General features: G+C 58.4%; 1 protein-coding gene across 35 annotated transcripts in view; it reads right to left on the reverse strand.

Moving 5' to 3' along the window:
- Nucleotides 1–18,221, reverse strand: part of ANK2 (ankyrin 2) — a 304,698-nt gene that overhangs the window by 88,169 nt on the left and 198,308 nt on the right. For 30 of the 35 annotated variants that reach the window (XM_036241837.1, XM_036241840.1, XM_036241838.1 and 27 more), the window contains 6 exons: nucleotides 16,563–16,661; nucleotides 15,274–15,459; nucleotides 14,813–14,836; nucleotides 11,925–12,023; nucleotides 7,507–7,605; nucleotides 2,241–2,339 (listed from right to left, as the gene is read on the reverse strand). In XM_036241837.1, the coding sequence (XP_036097730.1) occupies nucleotides 2,241–2,339; nucleotides 7,507–7,605; nucleotides 11,925–12,023; nucleotides 14,813–14,836; nucleotides 15,274–15,459; nucleotides 16,563–16,661 (606 nt within the window). The remainder of the gene's footprint in view (nucleotides 1–2,240; nucleotides 2,340–7,506; nucleotides 7,606–11,924; nucleotides 12,024–14,812; nucleotides 14,837–15,273; nucleotides 15,460–16,562; nucleotides 16,662–18,221) is intronic. The other 5 variants (XM_036241856.1, XM_036241849.1, XM_036241851.1 and 2 more) reach the window with 1 other exon arrangement.

Below are 18,221 nucleotides of genomic sequence, written 5' to 3' on the forward strand. Positions count from 1 at the left end.
GCCCGGCCAGGCCGATTCCGCAGTTAGAACTGGGTGTGCAGGACGATCGTGCAGAACTAGGAAGGAAGCTCAGCGACTGCACAGGGAGGGTTTTCAGGGCAAGGAGAGCCGCTAGAAAACCGTCGAAATCCCAGCAGGTGGCTTGTGGCAGCAGGAGGTGGTTTTAAATGAGCAGCATTTTCTTTGTGTCTGAAATTCTCTTGATTCAGTTACTGACTCGTGTACAGGAGCTCGCAGAAGGACTCGGACCAGAAGGGCGGGTGGGGGCGTTCGTGTCTGCACCGGTCTGTGGGTGGGGGGTGAGCCGGGCAAGGAGCCCAGGCTGAGGCGCTGACGTTCTGTCCGTCTTGGGGCCGTTCACCCACAAAACGACGGTGTGGAAAATAAAATCCTCACCACTTACTCCTTGTTCGTTTTCAGAAATGCAGGCTGAGCACCCACGCGAGCCCAGGCAGGTCCTGAGGACACGGCGGGGCCCGTCCTCCTGGAGGGACACTCTCGGGGGTGCAGGAGCCAAGGACTGGTGGGAGGCTCCGTCCCCTCCCGGGTGAGGTGTCACCTGGACAGTTCGCGTCTTCCTGTTCCTGACCCTGCACAGGGCTCTGCTTCCTGTCATTATCACCTTTGCTGTCTTCTTACTGAAATTCTGAGCTTCTTAAAGATACAGACCATGGCCCTGGCCGGTTTGGCTCAGCGGTTAGAGCGTCAGCCTGCGGTCTGGAGAGACCCGGGTTCGGTTCCCGCTAAGGGCACCTACCTCGGTCGCAGTTTGTCCCCGGCCCTGGTTGGGTCGTGCGGGTGGCAGCCACTCGATGTGTCCCTTTCACGTCGATGTTTCTCTCTCTCCCCCTCCCACTCTACCTGAACAAAAAATGGAAAAAATATCCTCGAATAAGGATAAAAAAAAAAAAAGATACAGACCATGCATTATTGCTCTTGATAGTCCCTCGGGGACCGGGATACAGCCTGGGGCACAGAAGCTCCTCATGAGGATGGTTAGATGACACGTGATGGACGGATGGACAGATGCAGTCACAGACACTCTACGTTGGACCGTGACATAGGAATGATATTTGATCTGACAGGAGGCCACTAGGTACCCCACGGTCTTCATTAGGGACCTAAATTACGGGCCAGCCTGTCGGCACGACCACGCCAGTTTGTGGAGCCGTCTGCGTAGCCCCAGCTTCATACGGGCTTTTGATCGGTTGTAACATAGCTGGCCGGAAATTTCGTCGTTTCCATGTAAATTTCAGCCTGTTCTCCACGAAACTTTCCAAAACAGCCTCTGCGTTACCCGCCTTCCTAGACAGGCCGAGGTGTCGGCCGGAGCACGAGAACAGTGGAGGCGCCTCCACCGACGGAGTTCACCCCACACGTGGTTTAGATGTGTGGGCTGGTCTGAGCACCAGATGACGTCGATTACTATTCGATGAAAACACAGTGCACATTGGGAACAGCTGCCTGCGTTGGCTGCCGCATCTCATGGCTCACCCCAGGACAGCGGTGGTCGGGCCGTCCTGATCGGGGCAGAGGAGGCAGGAAATGTCCTCTGTCCGAGCTTCTGTGCTACTAAGGATTCGGGTGCACCTGTCGTTCGACAGCTGTGCGACTACACCCAACGTGTCTCGGGACAGCGACCGACACCCCACAGAAAGACCGGCCGTGGGGAGCTGCACTGTGACCAGCCTCTGCAGACACACTTTGTGCTGGAGTCTCAGCCACCACGACGTGGGTGAGGGTGAGGTTTCGAGGGGGGCCGGAAGGGGTAGCGTGCTCTGCCCGCCCGGGGGAACAGCGCGCCTGTCTAACCATCCGAGACGCCGCACGGGCCCGACAGGTCCACGCAGTGCCCACCCCGCCGCATCGCCTGGGGGGCCAGGCTGGAGAGCAGAAGGCCCCCTGGGAATGCTGATCATGTCGCTTTAAGAGGTACCTTTACGTGTAACTCACAGCATCTCAGGATCATGAGCATGTAGACCCCTACGTGTAGACCGGCTCATGCGTACACGAGCTCTCCTATCCGACACCGTGGTGTCCGGTCCCCCTGCAGCCAGCACAGCAGGGAAGACCGTGGCGGCAGACACGGGGTACGTCCTGCCACAGGCGGTCGTCGGTTCTGAATACTTCGAGACGCCTGACATACATCCCTCCCCCACTCCTGGTGCACACACGCTGAGTCACTGGGAAACGGGGGTGGAGGGAGGGGACCCGGGAGGGACCCCCCTCGCCCGACTCACCTTGGTCCTGGCCAGCAAGGGGGCACCCCGCTCCAGCAGCAGCTCCACCGCCTGGTCGTGTCCGCTGCGGGCTGCACAGTGCAGAGGTGTCAGCCCGTCCTGCCAAAGAGCCAGAGTGAGCCGCAGGTCACAGGTCAGATCCTTATGCCGCAAGATGGCACCTCGGACTCAGAGGGGTCCGAGGACCTCGCTGAGCCCAACACAGAGAAGGGCAGCGGACGCAGAGACGGCGGGGGCGGGAGGGAGCCGGACGGAGAAGACCCCGTGGGCGCACGTTCCAGACGGTGGTGGGACCTGAAAGTCCGCTCACAACCGCCCGGAGGTTACACTGTTGACCTCACAGAACTTTTACCTAATAATTCTCCACGGTTTATCCCCTACGTTCTCTCTTGGATCGCCGCGATTTTTGTACGTTTCCCTAAAACGTTCCCTGAGGCATTAAAAGGACAGGTCATTGTTCACCTTCCTGGGAAGCTGCCCACACATCTCTGTCTCGTGCACAGACCACAGACTTCATTCCCCCGCGGACGGTGTCCGTCCCCACAGCGTGGAGACAGCTCGACGCCGTGCAGCCTGGCCACAGGGCCCGCCGTGCGCAGGGCCGACCGGGGCGCGAGGCGAGCGGCTGCAGAGCAACCCCAGCGCCCTCTGTCTTCCGACTTCGTCTCCCTGTGGGGGGCAGAGCCAAGAGCGGGGGTGAGGGAAATCCAGACGATCCAGCAGGAGGAGAGGGGGGGTGAAGCCCCCAGTGACACACGCTAAGGGCTGGTCTCAGGCGTCGGAGGAAAATACAGCGTCCAAGGCGAAGGTTGAGAGGCCGTCGGGAGGTGAGGGATCTCGGCAGCGAAGGGGACCTCGGACGCTCCTCATTCGTCCAGTGGCCCATCTCGGGGGTTGGTCTGTGCTTCCAGGACCCTCTCAGGTGCTGTGTTCCTCCCGATAAATATGACTCGTCTGCACTCCTGACCCACACCCCCAGCCCGCAGGCCCCTCAGATCCGGGCTCGGCCCTTCTCCACGCCGTGGCCCCCCGAGACCGCTCGGGCTGCATCGTGGGCTCCCTGCCTCCGGCCTCGGGCTGGGCCGGCCAGTGGGCAGTGCTGTGCTGCTTTGCAGGCAGAGGGTCTCCTCCTCTATGTCTCTTTCCCAAGGTCACGCTCCTGCCAAACAGCCCCCGCGCCAGGTCTCCCCTTGAAGCCAGGTCTGGGGTAACCAGCACTGCTACAACCAGCCCCGGGGCCACTCACCATCTGCGTACCCTCCGTACAGCCCCCACAAAGTGCAAACAGGCCCTTCCACGGTCTCTGTGCAAACCATCAGATTCCACCGTCTGCTCCCGCCGGGGCCTTGCCCGGTAACGGGCCCCGACTTTGTCAAATCCACTGAACTGCTATCAAGATCCCGCGCAACCAAAGCAGACCTGCAGGGTGGGGGTGTCTGGGAACGGGTGTGAAAAAAAAAAATCATGTAGCTATTGTCGTTGATGCCGAGTTATTTTAAAGTCTACCGGAGAGGAGCCTGAAAAAGAAAGTGGGCGCACAGTGGCCACGTGATTCTGCACCGTTCGGGGGTCACAGCCCTGCGGAGGGACCACAGGCCTCAGCGGCTGCAGAAGCCCCGTAACCTTAGACACGCCTGGTGTCTCCCACACGTCGCTGGGGGGGCTTCCCTGAGACCCGAGCTGAGAGCTGAGCCCTGGAAGGGAAGGACTCCCGTGGGGGAATCCGGGGTCACAGAGGCGCCGCGGGGACCCTGGGGCCAGCTTCACCACGTGTGAAGGGGCAGGACCTCCCTTCCGTCCCACCCACAGCCTGTCTGAATGGGGGAGGGGCACCTTCACGCATTTTTAGAGCAGGTGCCGCTTTCTACAAATTACTGGAAACGTTCTCTGTGTGATGATGTGAAAACCCGCAAACCCTTCTGAAGAAAACAGGGAACCGTGGACAGCACATAACAAACCCCCCTGACGCCGCGGACCACGGGGACCACGGGGACCATGAGGACCACGGGGGACCACGAGGACCACGGGGGACCACGAGGACCACGGGGACCACGGGGACCACGAGGACTCCGAAGCCCAGGAGTTCCCGAGGCAGAGGCTGCGCTCACATCGAACCCACACCGCCCAGCACGCTGATCCGAGCAGACCCAGGGTCTTCTCTGCAAAGTGCTCGCTGCCAAAAATATCCTCACCGAGGCTTTGTATTCAAGGATCATCGTTTTAACTTACATTCTCTTTAAATTAAATTCTTAAGCCTGTGGTTGCAGGTTTCATGGTGTTTTCCCTCCTCAAGAGTCTGCCCCCCGTCTCTTTCCTTCATGTTCCCGATGGGAACAACGCAAGCCCCCAGCTGCTGGGAGGGACGTGGGTGGCCTCCGCGTGGGCTGCGGCGACGTGGCCAGCGCCCTTCACACCTTGACTGCTGCTGCTGCTGACACGTCCCCGGCGGGGCCCCGGCTCCTGATTTCCACTCGTCGCCCGCGGATGCTCTCGAACCTTGACAGTTTGCGTGGAAATACGCGTTTCGGCATTTTAACCATGAGCCTCAGCAGGGTGTCACATTCACGTAACAAGTGAGTTTAAAAAGAAAAGTGAATGATGCCCTGAGTAAAACCCGAATCGGTACCATCACTGGTAACCAGCTGTCACGCGTCTGCTCTAACATTAGAAGGAGGTTTTCCAGACCCCGGGAAGCCAGGGCCCTGGTGCGCACGTGTGAGTTCACCCTGGTGCGCGTCGGCGAGAACACCGGCGACTCGGAGCGTCTCCGGACAGACGAAGTGCTGGCGGAAGTGGGGGGCTGTGGACAGAGTCCTTAAAATTACCCCGAAGGCTCTATCATCCTGTGTTTCTCCAGAGAATAAAAACCTTATAAATCAGAGAAACGATGAGAAATTCTTGCCAGAAGGCACCGGATTCAGGACGCTCACGGCGATCTCACTGCTGGGGAAGCAGAGGCCTCTGTGATAAAAGATGATGATGATAATCATATTTCTGCGATTTCAAATTCCATATACAGAAGCTCTGTTGTAGTACGTAGAGAGACACTCAAAACCAAGTGCACATTTTTCTATTTTAAAATGCATGTTCCAAGGAGAGGAGAAGAGGCGACACCTAGTTCTTTGACCCGGTCACCCAGCGTGCAGGGCTGTGCCCCCGCGTCCGGTCACCTCCCTCCGGCCGGCCCCCAACTTGGCCTCGCTGTTCTGAGGACGCTGGTGCTTCGGTGACCGCCGGGGTCGAACGACCCATGTTAACATCCCTCCCATGAGAGATGAGGAAGTGATCTGACGGCAGGGGGCGCCCGTGGCGACATCCTAGGTCCTGCCTGGTCTGGGTCCGTGGGCGGTGACCACGATGGAGCGTGGACGCATTTACTCCACGGACCCCAGAACTCTTGGGGGCGAGCCGATGGCGAAACAGCTAACCAGGTCCCCAGGCGCCGTCGACGAATCTCCGTGAGCACCGGGACCTGGTCTGCCTGCAGCTTGGGGCTCAGGGCACAGTAACTGTTCAGGGCGGGAACGAGAGCACGTGGACGCCCAGTGCAGGTAGGAACCTGGCCACACGCTCGAGTGGAAGTCCCTTCATCATCGCTGTGCCGACAGGCTCCCCCCAGAAACACCGTCCGACGAGGAACCAAGGCTTCCCGGCGGGTCAGCCTGTCCAAGGGCAGCGGACTCACGCGAGGTAACATCTCATTTCTCAGCACGGATGGGAGAAGGTGCTGCCCTCGTTCGGACGTTGATGTCTACGCGACACGTGCCACGTGCGTAGGTGCACGCGTGACAGCATCTTCTGCGGCGCACGAGGTCAGAATCAACGAGAAAAACCAGCGGCCTCAGTAAGGAGCGAACACTCAGAAAAGCAGTAGTGAGACTGGCGTGAATCCTCACACACCGACCGAGTCGGACATATTTTGCTGTCTGTGCGGGGCAGGCGTCTCTCTAGGACAGAAAGGGTCTCGTCGAGAGAGACACCCCGTCGGCGATGCACTCACACTGGAGGTTCACTGACACCTGGCTGTACGCAGAAGGGGAACCTGCTCCGGGTTCCACACACCCACCGCGCAGCGCGGGAAGGTGCCCAGGAGCAGGGCAGTCACCAGGGCAGACTCAGGTGCAGACACTGGGCAGCCCCCCACGGGGGAGCCCCCAGTGCCGACGCCCCACGGCACCCTGGACCGGCGTCTCAGAGACAGGGAGCTAAGGGAGCGTTGTTTCCTGAGGTCACGAGAAACCAGCGTGTGGATGGAGTTGGCGCAGCTGTGGGAGCCGAAGACGGGAGGACTGTGCACAGAACACCTGCCAGCCTCGGTCTCCCCGGGACCCGGCCTCCACCCTCAGACGGGGAATCATCAGAAGGGACCCGTTACCTGTGAGTCTCCCGCCACACACTTTACAAAGGTCCGTACCATGGAAACGCCTCCTTTTGCCGAAGGCTGTGACTAACCCAATCTGCTCCGGAGAGCGAGGACGGAACTACTAATTAACGTGGAAATAAGTAACTGCATATAATTGCAGCATCAGCATAAAAAAGATGAGGGCTTATGTCACTGACCCATCCCACTTAAAACAAAATGATGCTCACACCTGAGCTGATTCTCCCACACCTCCGAGGCAGGTGCGGGTACTCGCTGAGCTTCAGAGAAGGTGAGCACCCGGCCGAGGCCACACCGCCGGTGAGAGGAGGGGCCGGCACCTATCACCCCCGTGCCGCCCGCCCGCCTCACTGCCTGTCTGTCGAGAACCCAGGATTTCATCTACGTCACAAGGTTGAAAGGAACAGAGGAACGGCCCTGCCCAGACGGCCTGGCAGGTGCTGGGCAGTGGCCTTCTCTCCAGCAGCAGAGCCGCCGCCCGGCCAGCACCCCCAAGGGGACAGACTTGGGGACTGCAGAGTTGGAAGCAAAAGCCTTGTGACAGGACCGAAGCATTTCAGGTAAAAGCCACACCCTCCCGGCTCCGACCTGTCAACCGCCCACCCAGGGAGCGTGAGCCCGACCCTGGACCTCTGTCCCCGAAGGCCAGCGAGCAAGGACTGGACGCTCCGTGTCCGTGCGGGGCCGGTGCTCTGCCGGTCTGGGCACGTACGAGAAAACGCTCCGTCCGCTTTGCGAAGAGAAGCCTTTAAATACCGCCGGGGCTTAAACAGAAGCCAAGAAAGCCGTTTCCCGGAAAACCCGCAAGTCCGTGTGCTCGGCTGGCTGTCGGGGTGCTGGGGCAGGACAGAGGTCACGGCTCGGACGCGGGAGGCGCACACTCACCCTGGTCTTGGCGTCGATCTGCCCGCCGCGGTCCAGGAGCAGCCTCACCATGTTCGTGTTTCCCCGCTTGGAGGCCACGTGCAGAGGGGTGATCCCGTTCTGGGGAGAAGACAGAGCCGTCTGAGGGCGGGGCGGCCCACGGCGCTACCTTCAACAGCTTCGGTTTCTTTATGTCTTGATTTCTTTTATTAATTCATGTATTTTTGTTACAGATGTCCCCCCCAGACACCCTCCCCAATCCCACCTCCACCCCAGCATTGTGCTCTGTGCCCGCGGGTACACATAGAAGTTCTGTGTTCACCTCACCCACCCCCCGGCCCCACACTTGCTCTGAGGTTCGTCAGTCTGAACGGGACTCCCTTTTATGTCTCTGGGTCTATTTTCTTCATCCGCTTTTTCTGTTCATTATATTTTACAAATAAGTGAGATCATGTGGTATTTGTCTTTCTCTGACTGTCCTATTTCGCTTAGCATGATGGTCTCCAGGTCCCTCCCTGTCGTCTCAAAGGATAAAGCTCTTTCCTTCTTACAGCTGCATAGTACTCCATTGTGTATACAGACCACAGCTTTTTTATCCATTCATCTACTGATGGACACTTGGGCTGTTTCCAGATCTTAGCTATTGTAAATAGTGCTGCTATGAACATGGGGGTACATACATTCTCTCTAATGGGTGTTTCAGGCTTCTTAGGGTGTATTCCTAGAAGTGGGGTCATTGGGTCAAGTGGCAGTTCTATTCTTAACTTTTTGAGGAAACACCATATTGATGTCCATAGTGGCTGCACCAGCTGGTGGGAATGGTTTCGGTTTTTAAGGAATAAAAAACACAGAAACCACAAGCACCGTAGTGAGAGAATAAAAACACGGAATGAACTGCGTCGCCACGTCAACAGCCACGACACGTGTGCTGAACACACATCAGCAGTCGGGGGACAAGGGAGCTGCTCTGTGGGGCAGACACACAGGTCCAGGTCCACCTCGGACAGAACCGAGCCCAGGGTCCATCCTTCTTCCTCCAACACCCACGCGCGTCCCGAGCCTGGGGCCTCGAGTTTCCTATGCGCCAAACAAAATACACACACACTTACCAATTCCCTGTGGAGGTGATTCTCGGAGCACCTTCAGAATGATTCCGTTCGAAAGTAACAGTCGCAGTGCGGAAGGGTCGGAGGAGGACACCACAGCACGAACTGTACTGACTTTATTGGCTACCATGTATCAGCGTTGGGGCAAGGATACGTACTTGACTCTTTGTGTGTCACAAGTTTGCAAATGTTCAATTATTCCATTTACTTATTCACGTTATATATGTGTGTGTTCCACACCATTGAGTCGCTCCGACGCGGGGGACCCCGTGAAGGGGTGACGTCCCGTCCTGTCCCCACAGCCCTGCCCAGCCCTGGAGGCTCAGCCTGTGGCTTCTTCCACAGAGTCCACCCGTCTCGTGTTCGGTCTCCCCTTTCCCTGCTGCCTCCTACGTCCCGCACGGCTGTCCTTCCCAAATGACCTGCTTCTCAGGAGGTGTCCGAGGGGGACAGCTTCCGTCTGTCCTTCTGCCCCCGAGATGTTTCGGGGTTACTTTGCTCCGAGACCCATTTATTCATCTTTCTCCTGGTCCAGGGTCTCCGGAGAGCTCTCCTCCAGCCCCGCCTTGCACACGGATCCATTTCCCATCAGCCACGTGACTGTGGGACTCTCACATCTGCACGTGGCAACTGGGAAGACGAGGGCGGGATGGGCTCAGCCTTAGACGTCTCTGGAACACGTCTGTGCTCCTGTGACCTTCCTAATCCTTCCGCTGCAGCCCTTCCACGTCTCAGCCTTCTCCCCATCTCCTGGCTGCTGTCTGCACTTGAGCTGAAGCGGAGTCGAGGGCAGAAAAGCTGGAACACGTCCGTGTCTTCGTGTACGTTGACGTTGAGCGTTTCTTCAGCAACCACGACTTCCGTGTTCTTCAAGGTCAGGTGCAGCCCGGCTTGGCCACTTTTCCCCTTCCATCCAAAGTCGTTTCAAATCACCCCTACTCCCTGCCTGGGGAGGGTGCCCCCTGCAGAGCTTAAGTTCCTGGTATTTCTTCCACCAACACTGACTCCTCCTCCCTCTGAGTCCACCCAGTGTCCGTATGACACCTTCTGGGTGCAGAGCGCACCAACAGTCGGCACCTTTGCTGATACAAAACCGTCGGGTCTCCGTGACCTGTGCGGACCGTGGCTTCCCGTCCACGGCGCAGGCTATGCGTCAGGCAGTCAGGGGCTGAGCACGCCGGTGCCTTTCGGAACCACGCCAGGCCTCGCCGTGGTCTGTGATCACAGACTAAGCTCCCTCTGCAGGTCTCTGGCTGCCCCAGGACCCAGGGAAGTTCGGCCTCGGACCTGAGCGCCCGGTCCCTTCCCGGATCCGTGTGCGGGAGAAGCCGCCGCTGTTCCACCCTGAGCGTCACTTCACCCACGCGGGGAATTAGAGCCACGGCCCTGCAGTCACCCTTCCGTGGCATCTCCTTCCCGGAGATGGGCCTTTACTGCATTTCCAGGCTGCGGACCTCGGTTCTGTTTCCATATTGGTTGACATAGTTCCGTCAGGATTTTGACGGCTTCGGTCTCCGTGACTTGAAGTAATTCTCTCAGTGAACCCCCCCCCCCCGTGACCTTTCCCTGGTGACCTGTCCCCCGTCCTTCCGAGCAGCTCACTGCGTGTCCTGGAGCCAGAGGCCTTTGCTATCCCTTCTCTCTCCTGCGAGATCCTCGTCTCCTTTCCACCACCCCCATGTCGCCGGGTCGGAGCGGCTCCCTCCTGGTCACCCAGCCCCCTCGTCCAGGGCCGGCACCCCTCACTTCTGGTAGGGATCGCGCCTCCTTTTGTTCTCTTCGCTCTCCCGGTGCAGCGGGACCGGCTCTGTCCCTGCCTGACAGTCACTGGGACCTGCCCCGGGATCTACCCCTGCCCTCGCCACCCTCACCCCGTCTTCCGCCGCCTCCCACACGTTCAGGGTTTCCTCCGCCCTCCACCTCGGCTTCTCCTTCCTGTTCACTCCCGCACTGCGTCGCCTTCTCCCCCACAGTTCTCGCCCGCCCACCGCCGCGCTGGTGCTCGTCCGCACGTTCCTCTGAGCAGACCTGTCTCCGTGGATTCGCACCCGACAGGACAGCCGCCTGTGATTCCGCCAGGGCTCCCCGGCCTCTTCCTGAGCTCGGTGTTGACGCTGGTGATGGGCCCCCAATCGCCCCCCCCCCCGGCTCCTGGTCCGTGTGGCTCAGGGAACACGCCTCTCCACCTCCCGCTTCAACGACAGCCTCCGCGACCCCGTCAGCCTCTGGTGATGTCCGGGCACAGGCGTCCGTGTGGCTGTCTGAGTCGTGCCTGTGACCACGAGGTCTTGTCTCTGCAGAAACCCTCAGGCAGTCTCCTGCCAGCTCCTGAGCCCGGCTCTCGGCTCTGATGGCTGGATCCTGCCGCCCCCTCCCCCGCGCCCCGCCCCTCCTCCGCGTCCTGTCCCCTGGGCTCGTCAGCGGCTCCTGCTGCGCTGCGACCGGCTCCTTCCCGGACACCTTGGGAAAGCTTCCTGTCTCTGCCACGTCCGCCTCTGCAGTCGGAGCGCAGTGGATGGGGGTCCATCGAACAGTCTTCCCAGAAGCCGGACTGATGCTGTCCGTCCGGTGGGACCCTGCCCTGGAGCCCGTCTGTGCCTCGGCGGGTGTCAAAGGGACCCGTTTCGTCCGAGCCTGCCGTTCCCGGGGTAGAAGGCGCTGCAGCTGCCTGACGGGAATGTCCCGGCCGGTGCCCAGAGCCCACACCCGGCACTCGCCTGGGCTCACACGTCCTGCTCCGAACGCAGGTGTGCGTGGCTCCGAGGCCCCTCCCGCCGTCACGCACCCGCGCCACTCGCTGCCCTCACCGGCCGGGCTGTGGAACGGCCACGTGGGTCCCCCAGTGAGTGCCACGCGGCATCTTTTCGTGAGTTTTGGTGACTCTTTACATGAGCACATTATGTTCGTTAAAAATACTCCCAGTCAGACCGTGCACCCCGTGATCACGGGGAGAACACGGCATCACTGCTCACACGTCTCACCCCGACCGAGTCGAAGCTGCACACGTGTGATTCATGCGTGATCTTTCAACCTAACTGCGCACACCGGTCAGAACTAATGTCCCCCCTTAACTGCTACCAGTGGCCCTGCGTGTGGCAGTGGCACGTTCACAGGATCACGGAGAAACCCACGTGGTGACTGTCTCCCTGACGTGTGAGCGACAGGGGACAGGTGAGTGCCACGTTCTCACGTGTTGGGTGTGATGACGTCCTGCAATCTGAAGAGAGGAATGAACATCTCGGGCACAGGGCAGGTGAGGGAAAGGGAACAGGGGAAGCCCTTCCTGTGACCTTCGGGGCCTCGTGCCCCCTAAGGGGACCAGTGTCCTCGTACCCTGGCCGTGAAGTCCACGGCGGCGCCCCGGTTGAGGAGGAGGGTGGCCACGTTGACGTTCCCGTAGTGGGCGGCGATGTGCAGGGGGGTGAAGCCACTCTAGGGGAGCAAGAAAAGCACAGTCAGTAAAGCGTGTCCCCCCACGAGCTGCAGCCACAGGGTCACAAAGACACCCACGTGGTGACTGTCTCCCTGACGTGTGAGCGACAGGTGACAGATGCTCCGACCCTGACCCCGGGGACGATGCTCCGACCCTGACCCCGGGGACGATGCTCCGACCCTGACCCCGGGGACGATGCTCCGACCCTGACCCCGGGGACGATGCTCCGACCCTGACCCCGGGGACGATGCTCCGACCCTGACCCCGGGGACGATGCTCCGACCCTGACCCCGGGGACGATGCTCCGACCCTGACCCCGGGGACGAACCTTTAAGCAGACTTAAATTTCAGTGCTAGGAGGTGGTAAATTACTAAGCCTGTAAACAGGCCAATACATCTCCTATATTTCCTGGAATTTTTTCTAGTCACCTTAATAATTCATCTAGTTAGGAGATTTGCTGTTTACACAAAACCAAATTTCTTGAGTTCATTCAGCTTTGGAGGAAAACAATGCGACTAAGTGAGTTTTCAGCCACAGAATCACATAACTGAGTTTAAGATGCGCTCACGCGCCCCAGCGTCTGAGACACAGCGAGCACCTCCCGTGACGTCACCGTGTCACAGTGTCTCCGTCCCCTTCCCCACAGGTTTAGTCGGAATATGTGCTTCCAAGGAAAAAAAGTTTTAAACCCCCCCCCAAAATTAACCAAGACACGTGGCATCGACGTGAATATCAAATAGTAAGTTCAGTTGAACCTGATTTTGAATGTTATTTAAACCAAATTTTACCCACAAAATAAGACTGATATAGAACAAAATGAGCAAGTTAAGTCACGTGGAGGAGCTTGGAGAACGGTTCCTCTCAGCACGTTTAACACATGAGCCTTAAACCCCTAAATGGGAGATGAGTGTGTTTCCGTTCATTTCTTTTCCCGATGGAAAATTAGTGACAAAAGTTGGCCGTTTTCCCAACAGAAGCACAGCAGTTTCCGTTACTGACGGACGCAAAGCCGCGGTCCTCGCTCTGTGACTTCATGACCTCGTTACCCAATTAAAGGTCCCAGGGACCGGTCCTAGCGCACCCGGCGTCAGCCACGGTGGTGAGGCTGTTTCGTACTGTTCTCTTGTATCCGAAATGCACTCTGATGTGTGCAGTATTGTTCATAAGAAATATTACCTGAATCATAACTGTTACTTTTCTATTCACCTGACTTTGCTTTTTAAACGGCCTGGGTCGGCCCTCAGACCCTCAGGAGACAGACCCTCCTCTGTGCCGGGGCCGAATGAGCCGCGAGCCATTTCTGACCCGAGTGGAGCACAGGACCCACCCGCCAGACCCCACGCTGGGGTCGGGGTATTTTTATTTTCTGTCTACGCGACGCCAAATATTCACGTCAAAACAGGGGGTGGGAAATCAGCCTGGCTGTTATTTTATGTCACATTTTTATAATTTAAGAAATCGCGGAGTGTATGTTTTTCATTTTTATTTTTACCTTCCCTGTCCCCCGGACACACCCTGAATGTGTGTCTGTTTTCAGATGACAATGTAATTACAATGCGATTGCTGGTGAATCTTTTTCTAATTATTCAAATATAATGATATTATTTTTCTCATTTGCAGAAACAATCAAACATACTGTCTGCGGCAGCCTCCCCGTGATGGAGCCTGCGGCCGCGCGGCCTAGGGAGGGCCTCCTGGAGCCGCCCGGGCGGGGACTCCGCACCCTCCACGGAGGGTCCCTCTCTGCTCCCCTCTCGTCCTCAAAAACCATTTCAGCCTCCGTCCAAATCTACCCAACGGCTGCTGTCAGCACAGTGTGGCGAGCCAATGTTGTTCTAAAAATGTACCTTACACGACCACCTAAAAAATTAAAGGTTCTGAAACCAGCCGTGAAGACATCGACCTGAGCACCTTCTCCGAGCAGCTGGGCTGTTTGTTTGTTTTAACTCTCTCACCTAAGTTCATGCACAGAGATGGAGAAATGACGGGAATAATCCAGGTACCTTGACACCCCAGTGGGTCAACGTGTTATTGAGTCAGGTATTAGGCTTAGAAATCACCACGCTCAGTGGACACTCAGGTGGGTGCTGGTCCACAGCCCAGGGCCCTGTTCTAATACGTAGTCACCGGTTCCTGTCGGGGCCTTGTGGTGCAGGCAACAGCCAAGGAGAGGCCACTAAACACACACGCACACACGCACACACACGCACACACACACACACACACACGCACGCACGCACACACACACACACACACTACACTGAGGCCTCTGACCGATGCTTGTATTGACCGATGGGACTTAATTTGGTCTGTGGACAATAGATAATGTCCTGACATGAGGTGCATCAGCTCCGCTCAGGATGTGACCAATACCATTATTGATTATGGACAATGTGGTAAAACATCCATTAGAAAGGACACCCGTGATGACGAAAGGAGAGAGCACTGGCCGGGAACGTCCTTGCGTCCACTCCAACCGAGAGCCCTCAAGGACGAGGGCACGTCTCAGGGACACACTCAGCAGACCACGGACTAAGAAGCGTTGGCTCCACCCTCTGCTCTCAGACGCTGTTTCAGTAGTTTCACTGATTAAATGACGCTTCGGATGTGCGTGACCCTGAACCTCTGGAATGAGCCAGTTCCCTGAGTAACAGGGAAAGTTTCCTAATCAATTTTCTAACAACAAAAGTCCCAGTCATTAGTATGAATTAGTGAGCATTTACTCTAATTGATTGGGCAAAAATAAATAAATAAATACAAGGCGCATGTCGTCATAAAGTACTGTACCTCGGTCGTCCTGTTCACCATCATCTGAAGCAGTGTTGGGGGGAGAAAGGGGAGATGTTAACACAGCGCAAGTCAGGACACAGCCGGCCCACGGCCCACGGCGCTCACACACACACACACACACACACACACACGGCCCAACACGTCAGGGGCAACAGAGAGATCCTTCCGCTACAACTCCAGCTCTCTTTCTAACTCTGCTTCTATTAGTTTTTACTAGAAGTGGACTGAATAAGTCCATTTCTAAATAGACTGAACCTCGTTTTTAAAAAACTATCACCTTTACTTTTCTGTTACTGTGCAGACCCTTCCTTGGGAAACACCCCTGAACGGAGCATCCCCTTTGCAAGTGGAGCATAGACCGCACCCTCCCTCCCCACCCCCGGGCTGGCGGGGGACCTGCCCTGCCCCCCCAGGCTGTCAGTGGAGCCCGCGCTCCGCGTCCGCGCCGGGCGCAGTACCTTGGACTGCACGTCCGCGTTGTGGTCGTTCTGCAGCAGCAGGGCCGCCGACTTGGTGTCGTCCTTCCGGGCGGCGATGTGCAGGGCGGGCAGCCGCACTTTGCCCTTCGTGTCATTCTCCAGCAGGACGGCCACCGCCTGGTTGTGCCCTTGCTGGAGCGCCACCGCCAGCGGCGTGAAGCCATCCTGGGAGGGAGGGAGGGCCTGAGCCGCGGGCGCGGGTACAGCCAAGACGGGCAGACGGACTCCCCCCTGGGCCGGACTGGCCCCCCGCTCGCGTCACGCTGCCTCCGCAGCTCCCTCTGGGGCTGCCCCCCTTTGCTCTGTACAGTCAGGGGTGCCTGGATGGGCACCCACATATTCACAGACGCTGTGTCTTCTCCCTGGGCTGCCCCATCACCGGGACTGAGACCCCTGCCTTGGTCACAGTGTCCGCCAGCCTGTGCTCGGCCCCGTGCGGGTGCAGTGCCCGGGCCTCCGCTCTCCACCTGCTGGGAAGACCTTTTCCACCCTACTGTGCGCTCCAGCCTTTGCCACCTCACGGCACACAAACCAGTTTCTAAAGCTCTGTGGACACCAAAAAATACATTGTTTTTCGCCAATCTGACCCCCAAAAGGCATGATTGTGATCCATTCCTGATGGCTACTGTGTCGGCTGTTGCCTTTCTGTTTACTTGGCAACCTCAGGACAAGAAGGCCAGGCAGTACGCATTTCAAAAACTCGCACACAGCGGCTGAAACGGCTGCTGTGGACGTTTGTGAACCATTCCCGTGGGGTGACCACAACGCATGTGCCCTGCCGCAGCAAGACCGGTGCTTCTGAATAAAAACTGAATTTTAAGCAAACCTATTTCTCAGCAGAAAGGAAGAGGGAGGCACGTGGTTTGTGAGGTAGAAACAGCGGCCGGGGTTTGGAGCCGTGGGCAGGCGTGGAGACCGGGAAGGAGGACAGAACAGCGATGGGTGGGAGCGGGACCCCCGTGGGCCCCGGGGCGCGGGCCCCTCCTCTGGGCCGCTGCTCCGGTCGCGGTAGCAGCGTCCACACGCCTGCCTCGTCCCGACCAGGCAGCGCGTCCCGGCAGTGGGCGGACAGGCTGGGGCCCGGGAGCAGCGTCCACACGCCTGCCCCGTCCCGACCAGGCAGCGCGTCCCGGCAGTGGGCGGACAGGCTGGGGCCCGGGAGCAGCGTCCACACGCCTGCCCCGTCCCCACCAGGCAGCGCGTCCCGGCAGTGGGCGGACAGGCTGGGGCGCGGGGCCCAGAGCGCCTGGCCTGCAGGGCGGGCTCACCTCGGTCGCAGTGCTCTGATTAGCTCCGTTTTCCAGCAGATATTTCACAACGTCGATGTGGTTCTCTTGGGCCGCCATGTACAGAGGAGTGAAGCCATTCTGGGGACAAACGACAGAAAAGACGACCGTCAGTGGCGACCTTCAGGCGGAGGCCACAGGCCGAGGGAGGAGATGACGCTGCGGCGTGAACCTCAGAAGCGGAGAGCACAGCCCAGGCCCTCGCGTGGGAGAATGAAACGTGAGGGTGACCCGCTCCCACCCAAGTCTGCGCAGGGTGAGGGAGGACGCGGCAGAAGTACCCCACCCTGTCTTCCGTCAGCACAGGGCTGCATGTCTCACCCCAACCCCGTTACACCCGAGACACCGCGCATCTGAGCGTCCACATGTCCCCCGGCACAGGGTAACCCTCGGAAACCGTGTTCACGGACGGGCTTCTCTGCTCGTCGGTTCACACGCTGCGTAAACAGACCACAGTCACCATGACTGTACAGTTTAGTTATCACTGAGCAGGGGTCAGGGCCGAGGACAGAGAGCACCTTGGAAAAAATTCTTTCAGGTCTAAAACTGATTTAGAAATAACGCAAGGCCCTTGGCCGGACAGAGCAGAGACCACTGCAATCCGTGCAACATGCGGGCGCCCAGCTCCAGACCGCCTCCGGGGTCCCACGGACCACGCGTGAGCCAAGAGTGGAAACCGGACACAGAGACTTTAAATGCCGCATAAATCCACTTCTCTGTACCCGACTGGTTATTTTATCTCTTCTTACTTTTCGTTCAATGCTGCCGAGCTTATTACGTATATTTCAGAGGTTAGGAGAAGTCCCCTGCTCCTTGGAAACATGGAAAAGCTGTAGCTAAAAGGCAAAATCCTTTTACAGGGGAGGAATTTTATTCCGGAGGCTGAGTGGACACCTCACGCACCAGGTGGCTGGAGATTACAGCCACCCCAGGGGGCCCCCGACTGATTCGGGTGGAGGCTCACGTCCCGCCCTGCCTGGCCCTCAGCTCAGGACACACTCAGGTGCACAGGAATTCCACCGACAACCAGCACCACCTGCCACCTGTGTGAGGGCCCCGGGCAGCACCTTCCCTGAACGGGACTGCGCACCCTCGCGCAGCGAAGCCACCGCCGAGGCCCTGCTCCACAGAAACCGTGACCATCACAATGTCCGTTGCTCTTTAAAGCCAGGTTTTGGGATAATTTGTTTTGCAGCAATAGCTGGGTAACCCAACGTCCAGCGCGGTCACCCCTGGTCTGGCCAGGACCCACCTTGCCGGTCACACCCCTCACCGCCTGCCCATGCTGCTTCCTTCAGCTTCAGGAAAGGAATTATGGCCGAGGCAGATTTTCTAGTCTGACAACGCTCTTCAAATATCACGTAACCTGCAAACGTTACAAAAGTACCAGACACGGCGACTGGTTGATGCTGAGTTATACCTGTCAGGCCAGTGGTCTGTGTCCCGAGAGCCACCTGGGGGACCTTCGGGGGGGGGCACCCGTGACCCTGTGGGTCTCATTGGCGACGAAGCGTGTGCATTGGAAGGAGTGAGGGGAGGCGGTGGCTCGTGTGTGGCTCCGACGAGCAGTCTGAGTCCGAGAGTTTACAACCACAGCTGTGAATCCGCTCAGCCTGTGCCCACCGCCACCCTCCCGCCGTC

The sequence above is a fragment of the Molossus molossus genome, unplaced genomic scaffold (genome assembly GCF_014108415.1).
Source record: "Molossus molossus isolate mMolMol1 unplaced genomic scaffold, mMolMol1.p scaffold_m16_p_4, whole genome shotgun sequence".
NCBI lineage: Eukaryota > Metazoa > Chordata > Mammalia > Chiroptera > Molossidae > Molossus > Molossus molossus.